Source organism: Jaculus jaculus, chromosome X (assembly GCF_020740685.1).
Source record: "Jaculus jaculus isolate mJacJac1 chromosome X, mJacJac1.mat.Y.cur, whole genome shotgun sequence".
In the NCBI taxonomy this organism is placed as follows: Eukaryota; Metazoa; Chordata; class Mammalia; order Rodentia; family Dipodidae; genus Jaculus; species Jaculus jaculus.
Genome location: NC_059125.1, coordinates 100,567,548 through 100,595,048, shown reverse-complemented (window position 1 = coordinate 100,595,048; position 27,501 = coordinate 100,567,548). Strand labels below are relative to the sequence as shown.

At 41.7% G+C, this 27,501-nt stretch overlaps 1 protein-coding gene across 1 annotated transcript; it reads right to left on the bottom strand.

Annotated features, from left to right (window-relative positions):
* Nucleotides 1-7,406: 7,406 nt before the first annotated feature.
* Nucleotides 7,407-19,060, bottom strand: Cldn2 (claudin 2). The gene is made up of 2 exons (XM_045140021.1): nucleotides 18,933-19,060; nucleotides 7,407-10,429 (listed from the first exon to the last, which is right to left on the bottom strand). The coding sequence occupies exon 2, from the start codon at nucleotides 10,248-10,250 to the stop codon at nucleotides 9,558-9,560; it is 693 nt and encodes a 230-aa protein (XP_044995956.1). The 5' UTR covers nucleotides 10,251-10,429; nucleotides 18,933-19,060; the 3' UTR covers nucleotides 7,407-9,557.
* Between the last annotated feature and the right edge of the window lie 8,441 nt (nucleotides 19,061-27,501).

Sequence of the window (27,501 nt, the reverse complement as noted above, 5' to 3'; positions counted from 1 at the left end):
CAGATGTACAAGGGGGCGCATGGGTCTGGAGTTCAGTTGCAGTGGCTGGAAGACCTGGCGCACCCATTCTCTCTCTATCTGCCTCTTTCTCTCTCGGTCACTCTCAAATAAATAAATAACAATGAAATATATATATATATATATATATATTTCATATTCTTGAGAACCCCTGCCTACCTCTTATACCTTGTCTCAGTGACTTCAACATTTAACCACTTACCACTGATTCATTTGGTTTCCAACTGAAAAATGTCAGGCTCTCACCCCAGAACCTTTACCTATACTTTGCCTTCTCTTGGTACATTCCTTACCCACACAGCTTCTTCTAGTCTTGGTATGGCTAGATTTTCTCTGCCTTCCCATACAGGTCTTCCCCTCTCTCTATATACCCTATTATCCTTTCACTTTTTCTTTTTCAATTCATAGTAGTTCTCATAGTATGTATACTTAGTCATTTCTGTCTTTTCAACAAGTATTCACTGGGTACCTGCCATGTGCTGTGTATTACACAAGGAGAAGAACCATACTTATTTTTGCTAACCTCTGTATCCTACTGCTTATCATAGTACCTGGGATATAGTGAATAAGCAATAAATGGTTGTTAGTAAGTGATGGAATTGTGTTTTGTTCATATGTCCATCTCAGTGAAATAAAACAATATTCCATGCATAAAATGGGTTGCATAAATCCAGTGTGAATGAGGTTTAAAACAATTTTGAGCATTAAACTCTAAAGACTGAGTCAGTGAGTGCTGCTGACAGAAATCACTGTGAATGAATTGATGTTTCTCTTCAGCTAATCTTGGATATGAGTTATGAGGTTCCAAAGGAGAACAATATGAATATTTCTTACCACAAACAGTCTCAATGAATACTGAATAAATTTAACCTGGAGAGAAAGCTATATACATCAGATCTTGAGAGTAAGAACTAACTGGGAAAAAATTAATAAAAAGACTTCTTTCCACTCTTTTTAAATAGTGCTGATAAGTTTATTTCGACTGATAAGAGATACTCATAAACAAAGAACAGACAGAACAAGTCTCAAGGAAACAAGTTTCAAGCACCTATTAAGAGGTTAATACATATTTACATGAACAAATGGGCACTTAGAAGACCAGACCAAGAACCCTATGGCACCAAGGGACAGGAAAGTTTGCTTGTCAAGGCCAGTTCTTGCAAACTAGCCTAACAAGTTATAGGTGGAGGCCAGGTTCTTAGTTCCAAGGAAACAGACTTGCATCCAAGGTCTTCAGAGTAATTAGTCTTTAGTATAGAATCTTGAGAAATTTTGACCTGGGAAAAGACGATTCCCCTACTGAATTAGATTCATATTCATGATACAAAATATACTTTGGAACTGGGGCACATAACAGTTGGTAGAGTGCTTTTTGTGTGTGCAATAAGCCACTTTCTATAGTAGTACATCAGGAGCAAAGCATTGAAGTCAACTTAGGAATGCTAGATGTAAGTCTAGACTAAGCCAAGTATGATTCCCTCTAAAGAATAGCATGTTTCATGACAAGGGCAGCCATAACTCATGAATTATATCAGGAGCCATATGTTCTGAATCAAAAGTCAGGGCTAAGTAGCCCTTTTCTTTTTCAGCACTCAGGAGGCTGAAGCAGGAAGATGAAGCTAGGTCTACCTAATGAGAATGTGTCTCAAAAGAAATTAGGGCAAATGTTTGGATAATAAACTCAATCTAGGGAATATGAAAACTTTAGTTAAATGAGAAATGAATAACACTTTAGTTTATGAATTTCTTGGTACTGGGGATTGTGCATGCTAAACACATACAAGTAAGCTATACCTCCTGCCCATTTTCTAATAGAAAATTAAACCTGAAGGTTATTTTTTTTGTTACCCCATATCTTGATGTGAATCATCACAGATTATACATATTTTGGGTGTTTTGTACATGCCAAACACATTCCATAAACTGCCCATTATGTTCTCAGTGACAGACAAGATAACTTTAGGCAAGAGCTGAGGAAACTGTCCAAAAAGTGTTGTCTTCCCAATGGGCCCTGGAAAACCGAAGAGCTGGGAAAGCTAGTGACAGAGGCTGGATTTTCCAGTTATAGGGAATAATATAAAGAAAATCACAAAATTGTAGGGAATAACTAACGAATTTGGACTGCAAGGAACAGAATGAACCAAAGACCTAGCAATGCTTTTGAAAGCTGTGGATTAAATAAGTGGTCAATGAAATCTCACCAACAATCCATAAATTTAGGAAGTTAAGCCGGGCATGGTGGTGCATGCCTTTAATCCCAGCACTCGAGAGGCAGAGGTAGGATGATTGCCATGAGTTCGAGGCCACCCTGAGACTCCATAGTGAATTCCAGGTCAGCCTGGGCTAGAGTGAGACCCTACCTTGAAAAACAAACAACAAAAAAAAAAGTTTAGGAAGTTAACCCTAGTTTGCAGTTACTAGGACTGAAATGAACTAGAGAAATAGACTGAGCATTTCTCTAGCAATGGACCTGGTGAATCATGATTCTTTACTACCCCAGATTCTTACAGATGTGAATAAAAGTAAAAGAATTTTCACCATCCGTTTCCTCTCCAGCTTCTCAAGTCTGCTTTCCCTCTGGTTTCTGTTGATAGAATCTCAAGATCAGATGTGCATCCAAGGTCTTTTAGTATAGAATCTTGAGAAATTTTGACCTGGGGAAAGACTATTCCCCTACTGAATTAGATTCATATCCATGGTAGAAAATACACTTTGAAACTGGGGTGTAACACAGTTGGTAGAGTGCTTTTGGTGTGTGCAGTAAGCCGTGGCATAAATCCACAATACTGCATAAACCAGGCTTTATGATTCATGCCTGTAATCCCAGCACTCAGGAACTGAAGGCAAGATGATTAGAAGTTCAGGGTCATCTTCAGCAAGGTAGGGAGTTTGAGGGCAGCCTGAGCTTGATACCCTGTCTCAAAAAAGGAAAGGATCTGGGTGTGATGGTGGTGCACACCTTTAATCCCAGCACTTAAGAGGAAGAAGTAGGAGTATCACTATGAGTTTGAAGCCACCCTGAAACTACATGGTGAATTCCAGGTCAGCCTGGGCTAGAGTGAAAACCCAACCTTGTAAAACCAAAAATAAAAAAAAGAAAGAAAAGGAAAAATGTGGGGAAGGATGAAGGAAGGAAGGAAGGAAGAAAGAAAGGGAGACAGAAGAAAAGAAAATATACTTTGTTATCTACCCCTGGCACCAAAGACACAGGTCACCAGCATAGTTAGATCACAGGTAACCATTTGTCATGACCAAACGAAGAGACAGATATCCCCCATCATTTTAACAGATGAGGAAATATAAGTGTAGGGAATTGAAGTGGCTTTCCTAAGATGGCAAAGCAAAATCAAAACCTAGGTTTCCTTGACTCAAGATACCTAGCTCTTTGCCATCTACACCATAGAATCAGTCTAGTAGTCTTTCTTATGGTAGTAAAATGCTAAAGCCAGCCCACACTGTTAGAAATTTCCAAGGAAGATCTGTCCACAATCCCACACAAATGTTTAACTGCCCTCATGATCAGGAAATCGTTCACTTGTGTAACGAACATCCCTCTGAACAACGTGGAAATTCATTTCCTCTTGACTGGGTTTTTCACTTGGGCTGTTGCTTGGCAGCTTTCCTGATATCAAAACAGTCGTTAGGATCTTATTCTTACACTCCGGGAGGTCTTGGACTTGTTGGCCTCTGCCCGGAGTGTTCTCACTGGCTCCTTTGAACCTCCCTCCCACCCCGAGACAGTGCAGAGTTGGACAAAGTCTGTTAGGGAGTGAAAAAGTGACACTTGAGAATATACTGGCTTACTATTTTACTCTGAGGAATAAAACTGACCACAGGCGATGCCACTAGAATTGCCAACAGGAGGATGACACCCACTTTCTCATCCTATCTGTCTTTTCCTTGATTTCTATACCATCTCCATCTTTGAAGCTGCTGAATCAGGTAATTGAAGAATGCATATGTTACTCAGAGAAGGTTCCTGTGTCCCAAATTCATCTGTTTGTTTATTTTTTTTTTCTGCATTGCTGTTCTGGTTTTGAAAATGCACCAAACACATTATTCAGAGCTAAACTGAGAAATTATTGCAAGTTCTAATGTCAGTGGTTGGACTGTAGCTGAATGTGTTTCTTTTCCAAGAAAAATACACTTATTTTTAAATCAAGGCTTTCTGTGCCTTTAAACCAAAGGGATAGTGTCTTCACAATATCATCAGATCTCTTTGGTTGGGGATACTGATATTTCTCTTTCACCCACTGAGTAATTCCATAAGCTGGCAGGCAAAGAAGCATCAAGGACAATTTTCTTTGTACTTCTGTGGAGACAGACCTTTGTTCAAAACAACTCCCACAGAACTTTGCCAAATATCATAGTAAAAATGCTGTTAGTATGCTTTCCATAGCATCTAATGTCCCATCTTGTAATACTCCCTGCTATAGTTTTTAAAGTATCTCAAGTGTTCTCTACAAGATCAGGAGTGTTAACAAACAACTCCAAAGCCCTCCTAGGTGGTGACTTGACTTGAGAAGTGGTGGAAGTATCATTCTGGAGGATTTAAAAGAAAGCACCAGCCGTCTCCTAAAAGGGACCTGATGATGTGTGCCTTTGTATGGTGGTTTCCTGCTTCATCAAGCCCTATGATCCTCCTGCTTATTGTCTGGAACAATGAGTCCTAGAGCAGAGAATTATAGTTGAGAATCAACTAGAAATTCCCAAGTGCAATTCCCAGGAAAGTGGTACTTTGTAGGTGGGAGAGGGGGTGGTCATATTATAGTTTCTGTGTCACTGTACCTGATAACAGCCTGTTAATCTTTTATCAGTGATCACACCATAGCATATAGTAAGCCACTACTAAGGGCAGGAGAGAGAGATAACCTCCTGGACTTCCTGTTTGAAGCTTTTTTCCCTCTTGAGATAACAAATTCTCATCAAAGCCAGGAGCCGCTTGGGCCAGGAGGCTAGGCTGGGCGAAGGCCAAGCTTCAACCAGATGAGGAGGGACATACATGAACTCAGCCTGGGTCCTCTGTGTCCTAGAATGCATAGCTATAGTGACAAATTCTGTACTATCTATGAGCCCAGGGTAAAGTGAGAAGGAGCAGTTGGCTCTGTAAGGCCCCATTTGTCTTCCTATAACACTGGGCCCCTAGCCTGTCCTCTTCACACACCTATGTTTCTTTGGTCCAAAGTCAAAGGCCCCAAAATAGCTGGATGGGCACTGCTTCTGTTGCCCCAGGAACTTTCAAAGTACTGCCAGAAGTAAGGAGATAAGAAAAAATGAGGCTGAGCTCTAGGATCATTCCCTCTCATAAGAACCCCTTGGAGATGAGAGTACAGGATAATGACTTAGCTATGGGCTATATCCCTATTTACTCCTCAGCACCACTGTTCACTTTTCTCAATGTCCCATAGTGGTTCAGTTGCAAGGATTAGTTGTTTAATCACCCCACCCCATCTCAAGTATTGTGAGGTCCTCATTACATATGGGTTGGAATTTAAGGGGATTTACATAGTTTTCTGAAGCACTGGCACTTGTAGGTCACTTTCTCCCCATCTCTTAAGGGACTGTTTTATTATGTCTTGTACTGTGATTATATGTGCATGGCTTATCCACACAGATCAGCAGTCAACTTCTCCAAGGCACAGATTTTGCATTATTTACCCTCAAAGCTCTTAGCACATTGCCACAAAATAAAAGTGCACTTAGTGTGGGTGGCTCAATGGCTGGTCAAGTAGCTGCTTGGCTGGATGAGGTTTCAGAACGTTGGGGTTTGCCTTTCTACTAAGAAGCTATCAGCCTTCCCACCTCCATTAATGATAACATAACAGTGGGTCACTGGGTAGGCAAGACGGAAAAACACAAGTCATTAGAATATCAGAGGAATGAAGGAGGCCAGAAACATCTCTCCTTGTGCAAGGGTCAGAGCCATGAGGTGAGGGCATAAACACAACGGCTTTTACTATACCCTAGTCTATGGTTAATCTAAATCGCTTTATGGTGTAAGGCAACTGGGGAATTGAAAACTGTTCTACTTGAGCCTAGACTTGAGAAATTTCTAGGAAACTATTTAGAGCAAAGCTTTTCTTGCTCAATCAGAAAAAAAGATCAATGACACTTTAACAGTCCTGCCCTGATTTTGTTTTTGTTTTTGTTTCGTTATTTTTCTTCTGAACTTCTAATTCCTTCATTGAAACTTCCCAGATTAATAAAGGTCATAGGAAGCTCTAGGCCAGACTCAGCCAACAACAAAGGCCTACTTTCCCAAGTGTCCTTCTATTCCACCACAGACAGGGAAAGGGAATGTATGTGAGTTTGAAGAGCAGCAGCAGGTCCTCAAATACCTTCTTAGACCAGAATCCCATATCCGCATTACCATGAGAAAGTTTTCAAGCTGATTCTGTGTTCTGACACTGTAACTTTAGAGACCTTACTCAATCCACTAGTTCTTAATTTTGTCTCCTGTGAAAGAAACATTGTGCTGTTTTAGAAGATGCAGTGAGGTTGGTAGATCTAAAAGTGCTTTGTTTTCCAGGTGTTGGTTCATCAGAGCCATGGCAGATAGCTGCCCATTCAGAGGTATCCAAGAAAACATCTTTCAGACTCTAGGAGACCCCAAATCACATACTAGGGGTTCTTGATACCAAACTAGAGACAAATCTGTTACGATTCTATCCAAAAGGCCTCCATCACCTTGCCCTTTCCTCTAAATAGGTTTGAATGCTGGCTTCTCACCTAACCAAACATCCATGTCAGAAGTGAAAAATGACTGTAATAACCAATTCCTATGTGTTGATGCCCCCTAGATTCAGGGTCTGGTTAAGCTGAATCTCATAGGGCCCCATTATTGTCCCAGTGAAGCCAAACCATTGGCTTCCAATTCCTCTGTACCTCCAGGATTAGAGGAATTGGGACTTAGGTGTTGCATATTATTCAAATATAAATTTAGCATTGCCCCTAGTGGAACAACTAGGTGAGCCAACTTGGCCAGTTGACAGTAGAAGGAAGTGGCATTTCTAGAAGATGCACTCAATGAAGCCCTACTTTCCCAGACCACATTAATGGAAGACTCAGAAAATCTTCATGTACTCATTCTTACAATACTTGCCCTAAGTTATCTTCTTGAAGCTCTGGCAGGCTTTTTTCTATTGGCTGTGAATATTGTTGGATCTGATGATTCCTATTTTGAGAGTCAGGAGACAGGAGCATTAATACCAGCTATGTGTCCTTGGGAGAATCTCTTTACCTCTATGGGTCTTAGTTTTTCCATTTGCCATGTAGATGATCAGATTCATTTTACCTTCTGTATAACAGTTGTTCAGAGAATGAAATAATAAGCACATAACCATCTAGTACATAACACAAATGAAACTTTTTTCTGAAAAAATGAGGAGTCTGGGAAAGATGAAGAACTTTATTTCCTTTGTGAAAGTGTTGTTCTTATTTTACCCACAAATCTAGAATGTACTATTCACTCTACACAGTCAGACACTTCTACTCTCCCCTTCTTTTAACCCAATTCTTTTCAGTCACATGTGCCATGTCAGGGCCACTTTAATCAATAAAACAATTAATCAACAAGTGTTTATTGATCACCTAGTGTGTGTCCAGCACTGTTACAAATAGTATACATACTGACAAGTACATGTCTTCCAGGTATTTACAGTGAGCTTTTGAAAACACACACACACACACACACACACACACACACACACACACGACATAAAGGGGAGGGGTATCAATCAAAATTGTGAATTATAAGCATCAAGAAGCAATTTATGTATTGCAGGCTGGAGGTGAGAGAGGTAAAAACACAGAGGAGTGCTCAAAAAGGCCCAGGGAAGGAGGTGACGTGATGCTGAGCAAGCCTCCCCCCCAAGCATAGGGTAGATTTTTCACGGGGAAAAGGGCTTCCAGGTTGATAAAGCATCTTGAAAGGGCAATAAGGTGGAAATGTGAAAGGCATGTTCGAGGGATTCCTGTGAGGACCACCCTTGCTGGCACTGTGATTTGGGAAGGTATGCGAGATATCTTCAAAAGCTGGTGATATTAAGCTGATGAGGAAAAGTGTCCGGTTTATGACTTGTACCTACCCTAGGGGAAATGCAGCATCTTCAGATTTTGCAGTGAAAGAGTCTTCTTGGAAACCTCCAATTCTCCCATCTCAATCACAATCCCAGATACCAGCTCACCTATAGCTCAGATCATGGATACAGCACCTCAAGCATAGATGTTTTATGTTGGAGCTTCTGGGTACACTCTGGACTATCTCCTGATGGATGGTGAGAATAAATGAAAATTGACAAAGGACCTATCTGGTGCTGTGGGTTTTCAGAGGATCTGTAGTGCTCTGGGGATAGACCCTAGGGGTTTAATTTTCCATTAGGTCTGCAGACTGAGAGGCTGCTTCTCTCTGAAACAGTAGAAACACACAGCAGCTACCATGTATATCCAACCAGCTTCTTATATACCAAGGTTCTTTTTTTTCTTGGCCAGGGTCAAAGAGTACATTATTTCTTAGTCCCCCACAGCTCCCATAATATTTATTCCCCAGCCAAGGAAAAGTAGTTCTAGAAAAACTGGCTATTGTTCTTAAAGAAACCATTGTCTGGGGCCCCAAGCCCCAAGCCTTGTGGTATAGATAGGATACCAGGTCAGGGGCCCCAGAGGGAGGCAGAGGCCTCACTGGAACTCGGAGCAGCAGCTCTCAGGCAGTCCTCAGTGGTGTCAGAGTGTGGCTGCCTTGTGCTTACCATCTTTATATTATCTTCAGTCCTTGTGCTTCCCTCTTGCTGGGGCCTCCATCTCAAATCCACAAGTGTGAGGGAATTCTGGGAAGTACCCTGTAAAATGATTCTGATCCATTTTGATCCCTTTGCCTTCCTTTTCTCCCATCCTGCACCCAGTTGCTTTCTGATCCCTGCATACCATGAGAAGGCTTTCCTTTACTTGTGCAAACTGGTCTGGATACTCTACAGTCTTATCAAGAGTGGGATGGAGACTCCAGGTCCTGTTACTGACCAGTCCATTTCTTTGGAACTTGTTTTGAAAAGGAGGTTAAAATCATGTCCATAAAAGCCACCACTCCTCCTCCCTGTCCCCCAGCCATGAGTTAAAAGTCAACCTCATTCAAAGGAAGAGGGTCTTTGATTACAGAGTGGATCAGTCAGTTGGATGTGATTAATGGCCTTGACGATGGATTCTCAGGTAAACCAAAGGGGCAGGAGGAAGCCTCTGGAGCTTAACCAAAGGTGGCAGTAGTAGTAGGAGTCTGACCTTGAAGACTCAGGGAACACAGTGGAAGGGAGGAGCAAAGTGAGGGAAATAGAAAGGCCGGTTTGGTGAATATCCTTGACAATTCAACCTGCACGCTGTCACACTGTTTCTCATTTCTACCTTCCCTTGATCCAATGGCCAAAGACAGTCTATCCTCAGCAGCACCTGCTGACATGATGCAGTGGCAATGTCCCTCATCTGTAGCCCTGGGGGCGCTGCCCACTAGTTTGCACCAATCCAGCCACCCCCCAACTCTGGCCCCTGGTTCTTCACACATACCCTGTCAGGCTGTAGGAGTTGAACTCACTCTTGGCTTTAGGCTGTTGACCAGGTCTTGGAGAGCTCCTAGTGGCAAGAGGCTGGGCCTGGTAGCCATCGTAATAGTTGGTGCGATTTCCCTGGGATGAGCAGGAAAAGCAGAGGATGATTCCAGCTATCAGGGAGAACAGGGAGGAAATAATGCCCAAGTAAAGTGCTTCTCCAATCTCATATTTCATGCTGTCAGGCACCAGTGGTGAGTAGAAGTCCCTCAGGATCCCATGAAGATTCCAAGCAACTGGGATGAAGCCCAAGAGGCCTCCAAGGATGAAGAAAACTCCTCCCACTACAGCCACTCTGTCCTTGGCTCGGGATTCCTGGCAGAAGACTGTGCATCTCATGCCCACCACAGAAATCATGCAGGCCAGTGAGGACATTGCACTGGATGTTACCATCATAGCCTGGGCAGCCTGGATGTCAGCGGGTAGGCCTAAAAGGGTGCTGTAGATGTCACACTGGGTGATGCCTGTGCTGTGCGTAGCACACTCCATCCAGAGACCCTTGGAAAATCCAACTGCCGTCACTATGCTGGCACCAACGTAAGAACTCGTTCGCCAGTTAGGAAGCAGCATGGCAATCACTGTGCCCAACAGCCCCAGAAGGCCTAGGATGTAGCCCACGAGTTGGACGCCAAGGGATGCCATGGTAGACCTCTCAGTAGAAGTGTCTTCAGGACCTGTTCCTTTGTATTTTGGTTGCAGCTCTTCTTGGATCCCAGCCTCTAATCCCTCATGTCACAGTTGTCTCTGCCAGGCTGACTTCTGTCTTTCTTACAAGTATCTGTGGGTGGCCACAAGCAGGCTCAAGAAGGCATCTAGAAAACCTTAAAAAAATCCATAAACCAGATTAAATATTGACCAGACGCTTATGAGAAACCAGAAAACGCTGGATGCCTTTTGACCTTTGTTATCTTTAGAAATAACACATGAGAAAGGGGGAAAAAAAAACTTTGAAAGTGGAGCCAAAATGTCATCACCTCCTGCGTAGGCACATGCCTTAGGTTGGCAGTCAGACAAAGGCAGGGGCCAGACAGGTGGCTGCTTTCCGAGAAGGTAGTGTGGCAGCTGCAGTTGTGATGATTGTGCTAACTCCACTACTCATCTCCAGGGCCTGCTGTTTAACATATTGCCAAGCAACGGCACCACAGGGCCCCTCAGTTGCAGACTGAGGCCAAACTCCAGGGGACTCGATCAGGAGGAACAAGTCCTAGAATAGGGCCTTGGACTCCAGCTTGTTAGAGACAGCTTGAATCTCCAAGGGACAAAATAGTAGTGACTTAGCCCTGGGCCATCCCACCTATGGTAAAAATGTATTTCCAGGCCAAATAGGGGTGGATGACAAAGCTATCTGTCCATACTCTGAGAATTCAGGTCTTAGCTTTGCCTAGATCCCTCTCTGTGGCCTCATCTAAAGGCTCCTGCGCATATATATATACATATATATATATATATATAGTACACTAGTTATTTCCTCCCTAATCGCTTGATGTGCTCCCACCATTAGCTTTGGCTTACATGGGAGGACTGGAGAGAGTCTGTTCCAAGTCCTGGAGGTTCCTGGCTTAGCTGTTAAGGGCAGTAGAAGTTGCTCTGGAATAGAGGCCAGCATGTGAGCCAATCTTTTGGAATGTCAGTGTTTAGGAACTCATCCGTCTTTCCAAGATTCAGGACACTAAAAGTCAAGGTTAAGTCCTTTTCCACATCTTCAAAAAGACCCATAAGGTCACTAGTTTGTCAACCCACTACAATTTGGCTACTCCGTCCTGATCTTCAAAATAACTCTTTCCCTATTCCTTCCTTGAATGTGAGCATTGCTCAGAAGTCCATTCTTTTCTCAGCACCATTTCTGAACAAACACACCTGCTCCATAGTAATCTATTACCCATTCACTGGCACTCAGAACTCTAAATTTCCAGTAGTGACTCTCCAGACTGGCAGAGGAATCTTCTAGTCAAAATTCTCATATGAAGGGACTGGGGATTTTGCAAGCACAGGACACTGCCTTCAGTTTACAGCACTAAAAAATATTTTTTTAACATTGAAATCGCATAGATACCTCAGAATTGACATATCCAAAGGAAGATATACGACCTACCCCTTTGTGACTCTCCTTGAGTTCTCTTCTCCATCCACTCCTATAAGACCAAAGCCCCCAGAGTGATAGTTGACACCCTTCTGCTTATCCCTTGCATCCTAGAATCAGAATGTCCTAGTAGTTCTACCTCTTGTATATCCCCTAAATCCAGGACTTCTCTTTTTCATTTCCACTGCCTGATCATTCTCTCTCCCAAGGAAAACAACAGTTTCCTAAGTAATCTTACTTTCAATCTTGCCTTCTCCAATTCATTCTCCACCTTGTTGCCATGGTGATCTTTTAACACATTAATCTGATCAAGGGACTACTCTAAATAAGACATTCCAATAGGAAGCTTTTAGCCAAAGGATAAAGTCCAAACTTATTTGTACTCCATGACTTTCCAAGTTTCAGCTCTTGCTGTACACCTGCTCCTACGCTATACTCTTGGCTAAATAAATTACTCTCACTCAACTCCTCAATCATGTCATGTAGTGTTTGTATTTGAAATGTGAGCACAGGCTGTTCTGTGAGGAATGTCCTGCATTCTTCTGTGTGCTGCTTTCTTATTCTTTAGGACTTAGCTTAGGTATCTCTTATTCTAGCCTTGGCCAATTGTCCCACTTCTATATTCTTTTTAAATTTTTATTTATTGATATCTCTCTCTCTCTCTCTCTCTCTCTCTCTCTCTCTCTCTCTCTCTGTGTGTGTGTGTGTGTGTGTGTGTGTATCCCAGTGTCTCTTGATGCTGCAAATGAATACAAGACATAGGTGCCACTTTTGGCATCTAGCTTACAAGGGTGGCTTGGGGATTGAATGAAGAAAGTCAGGCTTTGCAATAAAGTGCCTTTTACCATTGAGACATCTTCCCAGTCCCCCTCTTCTATATTCTTATAATATCTTCCTTCAATTTTCTTTTGTAGGCCAGGCCTGGTGGCACACGCTTTTATTATTTTTTTATTTATTTTTATTTATTTATTTGAGAGCGACAGGGAGAGAGAGAGAGAAAGAGGCAGAGAGCAAGAGAGAGAATGGGCTTGCCAGGGCCTCCAGCCACTGCAAATGAACTCCAGACGCGTGCGCCCCTTGTGCATCTGGCTAACGTGGGTCCTGGGGAATCGAGCCTCAAACCAAGGTCCTTAGGCTTCAAAGGCAAGTGCTTAACCGCTAAGCCAACTCTCCAGCCCTCTTCCTTCAATTTTGATATTAGCAACACTTATGAACTTCAGATGCATGTGCCACCTTGTGCATCTGGCTTTATGTGGGTACTGGGGAATCAAAATCCAGTCCTTAGGCTTTGCAAGCAAGTGCCTTAACTGCTGAGCCATTTCTACAGCTCTGATCTTCCTTAGCTCTCCAAGTGCTGGGATTATATGCATGTACTACTATGCCTGGTTATGCAGTGTTTCTTATGGTGCCATTACAAGCACTTTACATGTGTAAATTCATGTAATTATCACTTTTATTATAGATACCAATACTTCCTGCTGTATAGAAGATGAGGAAACTGAGGTAGTAGTATACATTGAACACTATCTTATACTTCCCTATTTAAAGTCATTTGTCTCTACCAGTCTGTGAGTTGCTTGAGGGGAGGAATGGTATCTTACTTATTTCTGTGTCTCATTTGTCTTGCACAGTGTTTTATCCAGAATAACTGTTCAAAGTTTTCCTTTCCTGTTTTTTTTCTTTTTCTTTTTAAATTTTATTTTTTCAAAGTAGGGTGTCACTCTTGTCTAGGATGACATAGAAGTCATTCTGTAGGCCCATGCTGGCCTTAAACTCATAGTGATCCTCTTACCTCTGCCTCCTTTTTTTGAGGCAGATTCTTTTCATGTAGCCCTGGATAACCTGGGACTTACTATATAGCCCAGGTTGTCCTCAAACTCCTGCCTCAGCCTTGCAAATACTGGGATTATAGGCCTGCACCTAGCTCAAAAATATCTTGGGGGGGGGCTAGAAAGATGGCTTATCACTTAAGGAGCTTGCCTGCAAAGCCAAAGGACCCAGGTTTGACTCCCCAGTACCCACATACAGCACAGGGTGGGCACATGCTTCAGGAGTTCGTTGGCAGTGGCTAGAGGTCCTGGTGTGCCATTCTCTCTCTTAAATATATAAATAAATCTTTTTAAAAGTTTGTAAAAATATCTTTTCAGTGAATGAACAAAAGTAGTTAAGAGGTTTGAGGGGCCCCATGTGACTATAAAATATACTTCCTAAATGAGTCAGCGAGCATTGCAGTATAAGGATTACCAAAATTCCACCCAGATGAGAAAAGAGGATTGAGATAAAGGGGATCAGAGGAAGGAGTAAATAGTGTAGGGAAGATGGAAAAACAGGCACAGAGACACATACATTCATTTGTTGCTTATCTTGCTTTTTCAGTTAATTCAAAATAATTTGAAGGTGAAAAACACATACATTAAACTTTTGTTGTTTTACTGCAGGACCTGACAATGACTTACAGTTAGTGCTATTCATCTGTACGGGATACAGTGATGCCAAGGTTGATGCAAAGCAATACTGATAAGGAGCCAATAAAATATTTAATGAGCTCTTATCAGTTGTGACATGGAGCAACTCCTTTCTTGACGCTGGTTTGCTCCTTGCTAACCTGGGCACAATTATGCTTATCCAGATCTTGATTGTACATATTGGTGAGGCCTGATAAGCATCCTCCTGGTGAATCCTGCAAATATTCCCCACTCTTCCTTATTGACAGCTTTTATGCATGTATATAATATACTTTGATAATAATCCCCTTCCATACCTTCTCTTGACCTCCCCCCTTTCACCTTCCACCAAACCCTTCATTTTCCCAATTAGTCTCTCTTCTATTTTGAGGTCTTTTTGTGTATTTGTTTGACCCACTGAGTTTAATTAGGCTTGTCTGCGTGTGGCATGATTCACCAGATCATATGCAACTTACTAGTGGCTATACACCACTGAAAATAATGTCTCCTGCTCCCCCAGCAACTAACTGCCAGTAATTCCTCCAGGAGGGATGGGTACCTCATAGCCTCCTCCATTCTTGGTGATGGAATGTTGATAAACTCAATATTGTTTCCCCCTCTCTTCTAAGCTTCCTTCCTCCTTCCTTCCCTCCCTTCCCTCTTTCCCTCCCTGCTCCTTATGCAGCTATTGCCATCTATCCTGATCACACTTTTTATAGCCAACACTCTTAAACTAGCATTTAATACTGACGTCTGTCTTTCTCCACCTTCTCACTCAATTCTCAGCTCCAGACATTCCTGCTTCCATTTGCCCTCAACTGAGAGTGCTCTCATCAAGGCTAATGATTTCCTTGTTCCAATATCTAATGATCATATCTCTCTCCTTCAGAGAATCACCTTCCTGTTTTCTGTAATATCACTCCCAGTTTTTTTTTATTTTCTTTTACTCCTCAGAATGACTCTTCTAGGCCATTTCATAAATTACTTTTCTTCTGATCTTTATGAAAATCATATTATTTCCTGCAGTTTCATCTAGATTGCTTTCTTGTTCTTTTTATTTATTTGTTTTCAAAGTACAGTTTCACCTAACCAAGACTGATCTAGATCTTACTAGCCCCAGGATGTCATCAAACTCGCAGTGATCCTCTTACCTCTGCCTCCTTAGTGCTGGGATTAAAGGCATGTGCCATCACTCCCAGATATATATATATATATATATATATATATATATATATATATATATATATATATATATATATATATATATACATATATATATATATATATATATATATATACACACACACACACACACACACACACAATTTCTATTCTTGTTCTCATCCTATTCCTTCATCATAGTTATTCATTCTATCTCTATGACAATGATTTTGGTTTTGGATACAGAGTCTTGCTACATAGCCCTACCTGACCTGATACTAGGTATGAAGCACAGGCTGGCCTCAAACTCACAGCAATACTCCTGCCTTAGTCTGTACATGACTCTTAAATACCTCTGTTCTCTTCTCTTCTCTCTCTCCCTCTCTCTCTCTCTCTCTCTCTCTCTCTCTCTCTCTCTCTCTCTGTGTGTGTGTGTGTGTGTCTATTCAATTGTATTTGGAATGACCTCACCTAAATGTGCTCATGGAAACTCAAACTCAATTTTTGCAAAACTAAAGCGTACTGTCTTCTCTCTCTACTCCCAAACTACTGAGCATATAATATGCCCTATCTCAATAGAATCACCAACCATCCAATAACCTAAACCAGTAACAGTTGATTCCTATAGTTTTCTTTTTTCCTTCTTGAGACAGGGTTTGTCTACATCACCCCAGGCTGGCCTTGAACTTATGCCAATTTTCTGTCTCAGCCTTCCAAATGTTGGAATTGGGTGCATGCACCCAACTTCTTCACCTTTTCTTAACATGTAATTATTATGAAGTCCTGTCAGATCTACCTTCAAAGTAAATCATGAATCTATCTACTTATATCTATCTCCACTGCCCAAACATTAATTAAGACTACAAAACCGGCATAGCTTGTCCATTTGGAAATCACATAGGTGCTTCAAACTGATTTCTCTAATTTCCATTTAGCCCTGGCCCTGTAATCAATTATCCATCTAGTCATTAAGGATTTTCTAAGGTATAACTCAAATCAGAACTGTTACCTTACCCTTTGTCATGCTTAAAAGACATCGGGAGCTTTTCATTCCTTTCAGAATGAAGTTCAACCTCCCTATCCTAGGAAACTAGAAAAAAAAAAAAAAAAAAAAAACAACCTCTATTGTCTGACCTTATGCTTTTCTTTGCAGACTTATCTCTCTCCATTTACCTCCAATACTATGCCTTATATATATCTACACACACACATACACAGTGTAGCTGTACCGGAGCACTTCTATTTCTCTGAATCTCCGTCTGTCTCCAAGCTCTGACAATCCATCATTTGCTTGGATAGTGCTTGTCATCCTTTAGTATCGATTCTTTCCTTGAAACTGTGCTTGGGCTCTACTTATACCCCAGGGTTAAATATCTTTCTGTAATACCTTCAGTCTATACCTGTGCTTTCAATGAAAGGCGATACACTACTCTGTCATTTTTAAGAGGAAGACCTCCTGGCTCTTAGCAAAGCAGGTTTTGGCTTCAAGCTTCATGTGATGGCAGCAGAACTAAGCCCATGCTGGATAGTGGTGCATGTTTGTGATGGCAGCACTAAGAATGCAAGGGCAAGAGGAGGCCAACCTGAGCTACATAGGGGAATTCCAGGTCAGTCTCACTAACTAGTGAAACTCTCAAGACAAAACAAAACAAAACAAACAAACAAAAGCAGAGTGAAGCCTGAGTTGCCCATGAGAATGAATCAACTTAAGTACCTCCAAAAGAAGAAACTCTCCTCAGAGATAGGCCTGACTTGGTAAGAGAAAGGAGGAAAGCACAAGGAGGGCAGAGTTAAGAAAATGTCCTAATTTAGGCTCAGAATCCTTTTTTTTAGAGGTAAGGATTCACTCTAACCCAGGCTCACCTGACACTCATTTGATAGTCCCAGGCTAGCCTCGAACTCACAGCAATGCAATCCACCTATTGTTTACCTACTGAGTGTTGGGATTAAAGGTGTGCATTACCATGCCTGTCTAGGCTCAGAACCTTTAAAGAGTAAATTGGCATAGCTGAGCAGAGAAACAGTCCACTGTCAGAGCCTAGTGACATGAGAGAAATGGGTCCATAGAAGTTTACTTTCAGCCAGCATCAAGAAGAAAAGTAGGCAAAGGATCCAGGGACTGGGTAGTGTGCCAGGATAGATTCTGATTTTGTTTGATGAGCAGTAGCAATGAGGTCAAACACTATTTAGTTAAAGGGAACTGAATTAATGTCTAGTTTCTACTCTTAGTCCTTTATGGAAACATGTTGAAGGAGTTACCTAACTTTTGTAGCCCCTGGTTTGCTCATCCCTAAGTTTCTAAGTCTCAAATAAGTTATTGGAGGACTGTAAAACTGCTATTAGAAGCAAATGGAGTGAAAAGAAGCCTCTCTTTGAAGGATTCTCCTAGAAGCCAGGTATTGCCTGCTTTGGGGTTTAGAGAACTCTGGGTTTTACCAACTGAGTCTGACTTCTGGGAATGAGGCCAACATATTCCATGGCCCAAAGGCTGGGCAAGAAAGTTCCACTCAGGATCCTTTCCTAATCTTCTGTAGGGGAGGGATTGGAACTGCAAGAGAGGATTAGGAGGCTCAAGACTGACAGCAGCTCCTCACTTAACTCCTTCTCACCTGGGCACTTGTCCTGATAACATTCCCATTATTGTGCACAGTTCTCCTCCTTTGAAGACAACCTTAAAAGAGTGAGTGGAACAGGAACATTGTGATTCTCAGGCTCAAGGTAGGACCTACTGTAGCCTTCCCAGTCTGATGGAAGCCAGTCACCCTCATTTCTCTGTCTCTTGATCCCACAGCATTTTAGGGAAATCAGAGACACTTGTTTCTGTCTAAACCCCAACCAAGCTTCCAAGGATTCTTATATGTGGCAAAGATTTTTGTTGAGACCCTATTTTCTGTAAAGTCTATCCTTGGAGCACTACACCTTTTCTTCTGCATCAGTTGATTGATGGCACCTCAGGGGATTGCAAATGGATTGAGAGGTTTTCTAATTGTTTTAAAAAGAAGTTTTTTTTTTTTTTAATCCTCATTATCAAAGTAAAGCATGCATAACTTTAAAGCACTGGAAAATACAGAAAAGCAGAATTTAGAAAGCCAACATCAGCTTTCATCTTGCCAGTTATAGGGGTAGTGAATGCCTGGGTTTCAACCCCATTTTCAAGAAAAAACACTTGAAGATAATAATGCCTAAATCAACCAAGGAATTTGTAATGGGAGGCTTGCAGAGCAGTGAGCTTGAGGGGAAAACTTCATACTTTCACATAGGAACCCATTCTCTGCTGATTCCCTGAGCCTGCATGCTGAGAAGGGCTTTGGGAATTACGGTCCTTCTCATCCCCTGTCCCCCTCAATGTGAGGAGTATAACTAGCTCATTTCTTTCCTTATTTGCCCCAGTTCTTTTCTGCCAAGAGATCAGTTTTGAAGAATGCCCCTTCTTGTCCTGAATTTGCAAAGACAGGAACATTTGTGGCAGCTTCAAGGAAGCCCATTTCACTAACCCAGCACCCACTGACAATCTTCACTCAGAAACGCCATATACCCAACCTGATTCCACCATGGGCTCAAATGACAGCAGCCAGACAGGTAAAGCCCCACCTAGGTGAATATATAGAGCAACAACTGGATCTGGGTCCAGATACTTACAGAGCTGTTCTTTCGTAGAGCCTCTGCAGAGAAGATGCCTCCTGAGAGATGGGGTGGGGTCCTGAGAAAGGCAAGCCAGATACAAGGAGCCATAGGCTGAGGTGATAAGGGATTTCTAATTCCTAGCAATGGCTTTGCAAAATCCACCTTATGCCTTATTACAGATGAGAATTAAACCCTGTGGAGACTGAGAAAGATTGAGGCACTTAAAAAATGGTTTGGTGGGTTTTGTGTTTCTCTGGAAAAATCTCCAGCTGGGCTTTTGTGTGGTGACCTCCTTGAGCCCTGGGGAAACCTTGGGTGAAGGGGGATTGGCCCAAGGAGGAGGAATTCAGAACATTCCTGCTTTGAGGAGGAGGGGGGAAGAAGGGGGCTCTGTTGTGCCCATTAGGTGTTCCTGGTTTTCAGTCCTGAGGCCCAGCAAGAAGTAAGTCTCATAAACACAGCCCTGGTGAGCTAGGTCTAAGCAGCCCTGTAATTCTGCCTCAGCCCCAGGGCTCCTTCCCTTCTCTACCTCTAAGTCTGATCCTGAGGCTCAAGGGCAAACATTTGTACTATAGTTTTGTTGCTGAAGCTGTTCTCATCAGAGCTGGACCCTTGCAACTCAATCAAGTTAGGTTCAGCTACTATCCCCAATATAGGAATTAAAGAGACAATAATAATGAGAAGCAGAGAAAGATTTATTCTATGTGGACACATTGGGCAGAGAACCAAATAAAGGGGCAGTGATCTCAAATTCCATTTTCAGGGGTACCACTTCAGGATTTCAGTAGCCTATAAGAAGTATGTGAAATTAAGCAGCCCTGGTCAAGATATAGTCCCAACTATCAGTGGACCATCATTGTCTTAGTTCTTCTGGTCTTTCCCTGCAGGGTGGTTCCATAAGTGGTCAGAACTATGTGAAACTTCTTGCTGCAAGGCAATTTCCTCCTCTGGTTTTAGCCTTTCTCTTCCCCTAGTATTCCTGGGGAAATTTTAATTTTGAGGGGCTGTCCATTCTTTTAATAATCTGATGACTGAAAGGAGGGGCAAAAGTGTTTCTCCTTAAAACATCTTCTGTCCTATCAGGGTAGTTACAGGTTCAGTCCCTGTGTCCAAAGCAGTTTCTTCAAGGTAAGACTGATGAGACTGGCATAATAGCAGTACTTTTTTTTAACCATACCTAACAGTACTATATGTCATTTCTATCCCTAAGAAGTTCCAGACAATGCAGAGGCTGGGTTTACACTCCAAGTTGAAAATAAATTCCATATATACACACACACACACACACACACACATACACACATATATATGTATATATATATATATATATATATATGTATATATATATGTATATGTATGTATATATGTGTGTGTGTATGTGTGTGTGTGTGTGTGTGTGTGTTTCTTTCTTTTTTAGCTTTGTGAGAAACTGGTCTAAAGCTTGAAGCAACCCTCCCAAGTCCTAGGATTTATAGGCATGAGCTGTGATGCCTGGTGCTCCTGGGTTTTCTGAATAACAAATACTAGATGCTATTGAAAAAAAACAATTTAGAGAATAAAGTATAAAGAAGAAAATGAAGGTCCTCATAATGCTACCAGCTAGACATAATCACTACTAACATCTTGATTTATTTCAGAATGCATTAATATAAATACCTCTTATAAAATTGAATCACACTATATCTACACCCTCTATAACATAAAAAAAAACACCTGTTCCCATGTCAACTGAAAGACAGAGCTATATCATTCTCTTATGGCTGCACTATATTCCATCATATAAATTTATTCCTTTAGCCATTAATGTACATCTTGTTATTTCCATTTTTGCTATTAAAAATCTCATCTTTGCATAAAATCCCATTCCTAGGTCTGGAATTGCTAGGTCAAAGATCATTCATGCTATAGTGGCTAGTTCAACATGTTTCATAACTAAAATAGCTTTTACTATTCCCATGGTTGGAACTTAAGCCTAATTAGATGAAAGAATGAATTATTTAGCATCTCAAGTTAAGCATTAATAGTTATATCTAGCATCTATATGGATAATTGAATAAATTTTCAAGTGAGCTTCCCAAGGAATCCCATGTAGAAGTGCAAAGGCCAGTGGCCACTATTCAGTGAACACTTTGTAAGTGTGGTGTTGAGGGTTTTCATACATAGGATCTCACTGAGTTAATGTAAATATTAGAAGGTCGGAGTTCTAACTCTGGCCATATTTGGTATTTGACATTTATTCATCCTGGCTGACTCCCTTCCTTGACCAATGCCAGAGAAAACAGACTGGTTGCCTGGGGTGAATTCAATGAAGCAAATCAGAAATCATCCTCCTTCCTCAGGTGGCCCTTATGGGCATGAATGGGAGTAGTGATCCCCAGCAGTACTCTTGCATAGGAGTCTCTTCATGATACTCCCCACTTGACAGGCTGGGGCAGGCTAAGGATATCCAGGACTGAATTCAAGCCTCCGGACTCGTTGGGCATTTAAGCAAGCAAGGATGTGTGGACAGGGTGAATAACAAACTGGCTTATCCTCTAACCAGCTTTGTGACCTTGTGCAAGACTTTTCATCTTCTTTTGTCAGACTTCACCCAGCCAACTCCCCAAGGCTAGGCTCATGAATCTGCAAGTGTTTTGAGACTTAGACAAAGATGTTTGATTTGTAGTGGAGGGGCACATTATCAGTGATTCTGTGCAATTGGTGATAGGAAAAAGCAGCATCTTACAGGTAGGTGCCAGGGGAGGATGAGAGTACTGTGTTGGCAGGATGTGGTTACCATCTTGGCAAGTACTCAAGGACTAGGTTCTAACAATGGTTCTTCATGCAGCTTGGCACTGTCAGATCCTGGTGGAACCATGCCAATGTGTATAACTCCTTGGTGTTGAGTCTGGGAGGAGCCTTGGCAATCATTCTATTAAGACCTCCTGCTGAGTCCCAGCCAACATACATAGTGGATGGAGAAGAGCCTGAAAGAAGAGTGGAAAAAGGAGCAGTCTGAGAAAAGTAGTATGTGTTTAAGGAGAGGAGTGAGTAAAGTGAGCACAATAGTGGCCTAGAAGGTGATGGAAGAGGAATAGTAGAAGAGGTGAGAGACCCATCTCCAAGAAAGAAAATCTGTGGTCTATTTAAAGTAACATCTTAAAGGAGATGGAAGAGATGTTATGGGAAGAGGAGTCTAGGGCTAGGGATGTAGCTCAGTTGGTAGAGTGCTTGCGTAGCATGCATGAAGCCCTGTGTTTGATCACCAGCACTGCATAAAACCAGGGTAGTAACACATAACTCTAATTTTAGCATTTGGAAGGTAGAGGCAGGAGGATCAACAAGAGTTCAAGACCAGCCTCATCTAATTAACTAGTTTGAGGTCAGCTTGGGTTAGTGAAACCTTGTATCAAAAGATAAAAGGAGCTTAGCTAGGCATAGTGACACATGCCTATAATCCTAGCACTCAGGAGTCTGAACCAATGAATTTGAGGCAAGTCTAGTCTACATATTGAGTTCCATGGTAGCCTGGGCTACTGGGTGAGATTCTGTCTCTAAAGAAAAAAAAACGCTACCAAGTATAAAGAAGAGATGAAAAACAAAGCAGAAGTCTTGAAGGAGAAATAGGAATAATTGAAGAGGAAACGAAGTAGGGATAAGAGGACTTTGAGAATAGTGAAGGAGTTAAGGTCAGTGGCAAAGGTAGGCTTTGAGAGATTTCGACCTAAATATTTCACCAAACTAAGAAGTTTTTGTCACCAGTGTGCTTATGCCACCAAAATTTTGAGGCCTTAGCTTCCCTCACCTTTGCACAGCATTCAGTAACCTCAGCAACCACCCTTTGAAAAACACTTCTTTTGGCCTCGGTGACACAATGCTTCCCTGGGTTTTCCTCTAGCTCTTGGACTACATTTTCATTGGTTCTTTCTCTTCTGTCAGACCCTAAGTGCTAGTGTTTGTCAAAAGTGGTGAGTGGCTTCAACTGGGGCCCTGTTGAGGTATGATGGGGTAGCTCTCTCCTTAGGATCTACGTCTATTCGAAAAAATCTGTTTTCTTGGTGAACCAGGTACCAGCACAAGGGTGAAGGAGATCAACACAGAGAAAAATCAACTCCTGCCAAATCAGATATCCAGAGACCCAGAGGCCCCCAACACCTCATCACTGAAGCAGACCAAAAATGAACCTAACATGGCTCAGGGAAATTTTCGGGGGCGGAAAAATGTCAGAGCTGGGCTGGAGAGATGGCTTAGCAGTTAAGTGCTTGCCTGTGAAGCCTGAGGACCCTGGTTCGAGGCTCGATTCCCCAGGACCCACGTTAACCAGATGCACAAGGGGGTGCACACATCTGGAGTTCGTTTGCAGTGGCTGGAAGCCCTGGCATGCCCATTCTCTCTCTCTCAATCTCTCCTGATTTTTCTGCTTCCATTCTTGGCATGTGTGTTGGGGGGGGGGGGCGCGCATATGAGTGCCATGATGCATCTGTGGAGGTCATACGATAGCTTTTTTTTTTTTTTTTTTTTTTTTGGCTTTCTTGCCTTTTCATCTCATTTTGAGGCAGTTTCTCTCTGAATCTCATCCTACTGTTACTCTTTGCTGTGCTTATGCTACAGTGAGCCAGGAATTTCTTCTGTCTTTATCTCCCATCTTACTGTCAGTGTTCCGGGAATACAGAAACTTTCTGTGGCTTCCAATTTAATATTGGGTCTGGGGAGGATCAAACTTGGGTATTCAGGCTTGAGCAGCCAGTGCACTATCCACTGAGTTGTCTCCTCAGCCCATCATTCTTGTTTTGTTACAGTGCATTTTGGGCCTCACCTTGTTATCTTTGTCCTCCCCCCTTCTCCCTCTATGTTGTATTTGCTGTAGTTTCCCCACTGGACTGTGAATTCCTGGAGGTGTTGTTTCCTTAATCATTTTCATCACTATATTCTAGTTAAATACTGTGATTACGATATGATAGGTGATCCGTAGAAGTGATAGAATTGGACTAAGACAAGAAACAGTTGATTTATTACAAAGTGAAGGACTCTGGGAGAAGAATAGAGAGAAACAAAAGAATTTTGTAATAGAAAAAATATGTGGAGTGGGAGGGGCAAGAGAAAGGTCCACAAAGATATCTAAGGAGAAAGAATGATAAAAATGGGGGCTAGAGAGATGGCTTAGTGGTTAAGTGCTTGCCTGTGAAACCTAGGGACATCAGTACAAGGCTCGGTTCCCCAGGACTCACATAAGCCAGATGCACAAGGGGGCGCATGCGTCCTGAGGTCGTTTGCAGTGGCTGGAGGCCCTGGTGTTCCCATTCTCTCTCTCTCTCTCCCTCTCTGTCTCTTTCTCTATGTCTGTCATTCTCAAATAAATAAATAAAAATAAACAAACATAATGATAAAAATGAATATGAAGATCTAAGAAGAGGAGGTGTGGAGTCAGTGGTTCCAGTGCACCAAGACATAGATTTTTAGAAGGAAGGACCGGAAGGGTGAAGGAATGACTAATCTTTTATTGATATTAAAGTTTATTCCATGTAAAGAACTATCTAATTTCATTCTATTCTCTGTATAGTTGGGTTTGAAGTTTATTTATTTATTTATTTTGTTTTTTTCAAGGTAGGGTCTCACTCTAGGCCATACTGACCAGGACTTCACTACATAGTCTCAGATTGGCCTTGAAATCATGGTGATCATCCTACCTCTGCTTCCCAAGTGCTGGGATTAAAGATGTCAGCCACCACGTCCGGCCTTTGAAGTTTATTTTATAAAACAAAAAATAGTAAGTTTTTTTAGCGGGGAGGGAGGAGGATTTCATAGCTGACCTGGAACTCACTATGTAGTCTGAGGCTGGCCTCATACAGTGATTCTCCTACTTCTGCCTCCTGAGTGCTGGGATTTAAGGTGTGTACCACCACATACAGCTTAAATAATAGTATTTTTATGATCCTAATCACATAAATAAAATTTCAGGTGTCATCTCATTTTTTGGTGTGTATCTGTGTGCAAATGTGTATGTGTGCATGTTCGTGTGTGTAAATGTGGTCACTTGCGTGCCACAATGTATGTGGAGGCTAGAGGAAAACTTGGATATCAATCCTTGCCTCCTACTTTGTTTGAGGAAGCATGTTCATTTATTGCCACATTCACTAGGCTAGCTGGCCCATGAGCTTCCCAGAATTCTTCTGCCGACACCTCCCATCTTGCAATTATTACATATGCTTGTGCTTCTGCATCTGACTTTATGTGGGTTCTGCGGATCCAAACTCAGGTACTCATACTTGCTCAACAAGCGCTTTATCCACTGAGTTATTTCCCCACCTCTCTTGCTCATTTTTAAAAAGTTTAGCCAGGCGTGGTGGCGCACGCCTTTAATCCCAGCACTCGGGAGGCAGAGGTAGGAGGATCGCCGTGAGTTCGAGGCCACCCTGAGACTACAGAGTGAATTCCAGGTCAGCCTGGACCAGAGTGAGACCCTACCTCGAAAAAAGAAAAAAAAAAGTTTGAAATTTAGCCTAGCATGGTGGCACATGCCTTTAATCCCAGCACTCAGGAGGCAGAGGTAGGAGGATTTCCATGAGTTCAAGGCCACCCTGAGACTGCATAGTGAATTCCAGGTCAGCCCAAGCTAGAGTGAGACCCTAACTTGAAAAACTAAAAAAAGGGCTGGAGAGATGGCTTAGCGGTTAAGTGCTTGCCTGTGAAGCCTAAGGACCCCGGTTCGAGGCTCGGTTCCCCAGGTCCCACGTTAGCCAGATGCACAAGGGGCGCACGCGTCTGGAGTTCGTTTGCAGAGGCTGGAAGCCCTGGCGCGCCCATTCTCTCTGTCTCCCTCTATCTGTCTTTCTCTCTGTGTCTGTCGCTCTCAAATAAATAAATAAATAAAATTTTTTTTTAAAAAAAGTTTGAAATTGAACTGGCCCATGAAATCACAAGGAGAGAAGGGCTCTGGGAGGAGAACATTTTACATAAAGTTTTCAGAAATATTTGGTCTCAGGACAACTTAACACTCATAATAATTGTTTAAGTATTTAGGGAATGGTAGTGCACATCTATAATCCCAGCACTTGCGAGACTGAGGCTGAAGAATCAGAATTCAAGGCTCCAGGTTTGTCTGGGTTACATAATGAGACTATGTTTCAAAAGTTAAAACTGAAAAAAGAAAAAATTCTTTAAGAAATAATCTTGAATTGATAAATAAACTATCTATCTATCTATCTATCTATCTATCTATCTATCTATCTATATATAATTGAATATTATTCAGCAACAGAAAGGAACATTCTACTGTTCTACACAAGTATATGGATGAAGGTCAAATGTATTTTACTGGTTGAAAGAAACCAGACTCAAGAAGATGCTTATTGCATCTATATGGCATTATCAGAATGACAAAATTATAGGGATGAGGAACAGATTAGTGGTTGCCAGGGGCAAGAGTAGTGAAAACATAGGCTGCAATGATATTACACAAGGGAATTATATGGGGTATTAGAACTCTAGTGGCTGTTACAATAATTTCAGTCATTTGTCAAACTTCATAGAGCTGAAGCTGGATGTGGTAGTACATACCTAGGAGGTATAGGTAGGAGAATCTGGTGTTCAAGGTCATCCTCAGCTACATAGTGAACTCAGGGCTAGCCTGGACTACATGAGACCTGTGCTAAAAAATTCATGGAGCTGCCTACTAAAAAGTGTGAATTTTATGCATTCTTCCACATTTTGTTACACAGAATATTAGATGTTTGTAAACTTAAAAATGAGCAAAAGTTATTAGTTAAAATCAAAGAGGATTTCAAAGGGCTTTTTCTTCTATGAGCTGTATCTATTAATATTTAACATATTAGAAATTAAAATATGCATTTAAAGTGTTCATTTATTAATTTACAATCATAATTATAAATCCATTATGTGATAAAGTAAATGGCATATTTTCCAAAACAAAAATGTGGCAAGAAAAGTGGCATTATATTACATATTTGCAAATCTCTTTAATTTCTGATCAATAAAAGGCAGCCACACTCTTGTATTGACTCTTCCATTCAGTTGATGCAGAATTTTGTTTTGTATATGTAGAAAATCCAGTCTCAGAATGATAGATGAGAAGTGTTTGATAACCTTCCCAGACAGAATTCTAGGACTGATTCACCAATGATTCTTATCTGGGGATAAATCCCCTGCCCTCTGTGAATGGGTATCTATGAAATATTCTCATGACTATATTAATTATACAGCAAATTATTCCATTAGACTTAATCTAATAACAGAATCCCATTAAAGAAGTTTTAAAAATATTTTATTTATTTGATAGAGAGAGAGAGTGCAAGAAAGAAAGAGGCAGATAGAGAGACATAGAGAATGGATGCACAAGGGCCTCCTGACACTCCAAATGAATTCCAGATGTTATGTGCCATCCTGTGCATCTGGTTTTACTTGGTTAATGGAGAATAAAACCTGGGTCCTTAGGCTTTGCAGGAAAGCACCCTAACTGCTGAACCATCTCTCCAGCCCAAGAAGTTTTAAAAATATTTTTCCATATTGACATTTCCATACATGTATGTGTTTTGATCGTATTTCCCCAAAATAACCTCTCTTTTCCCCTTCCCCTCCTTTTAACACC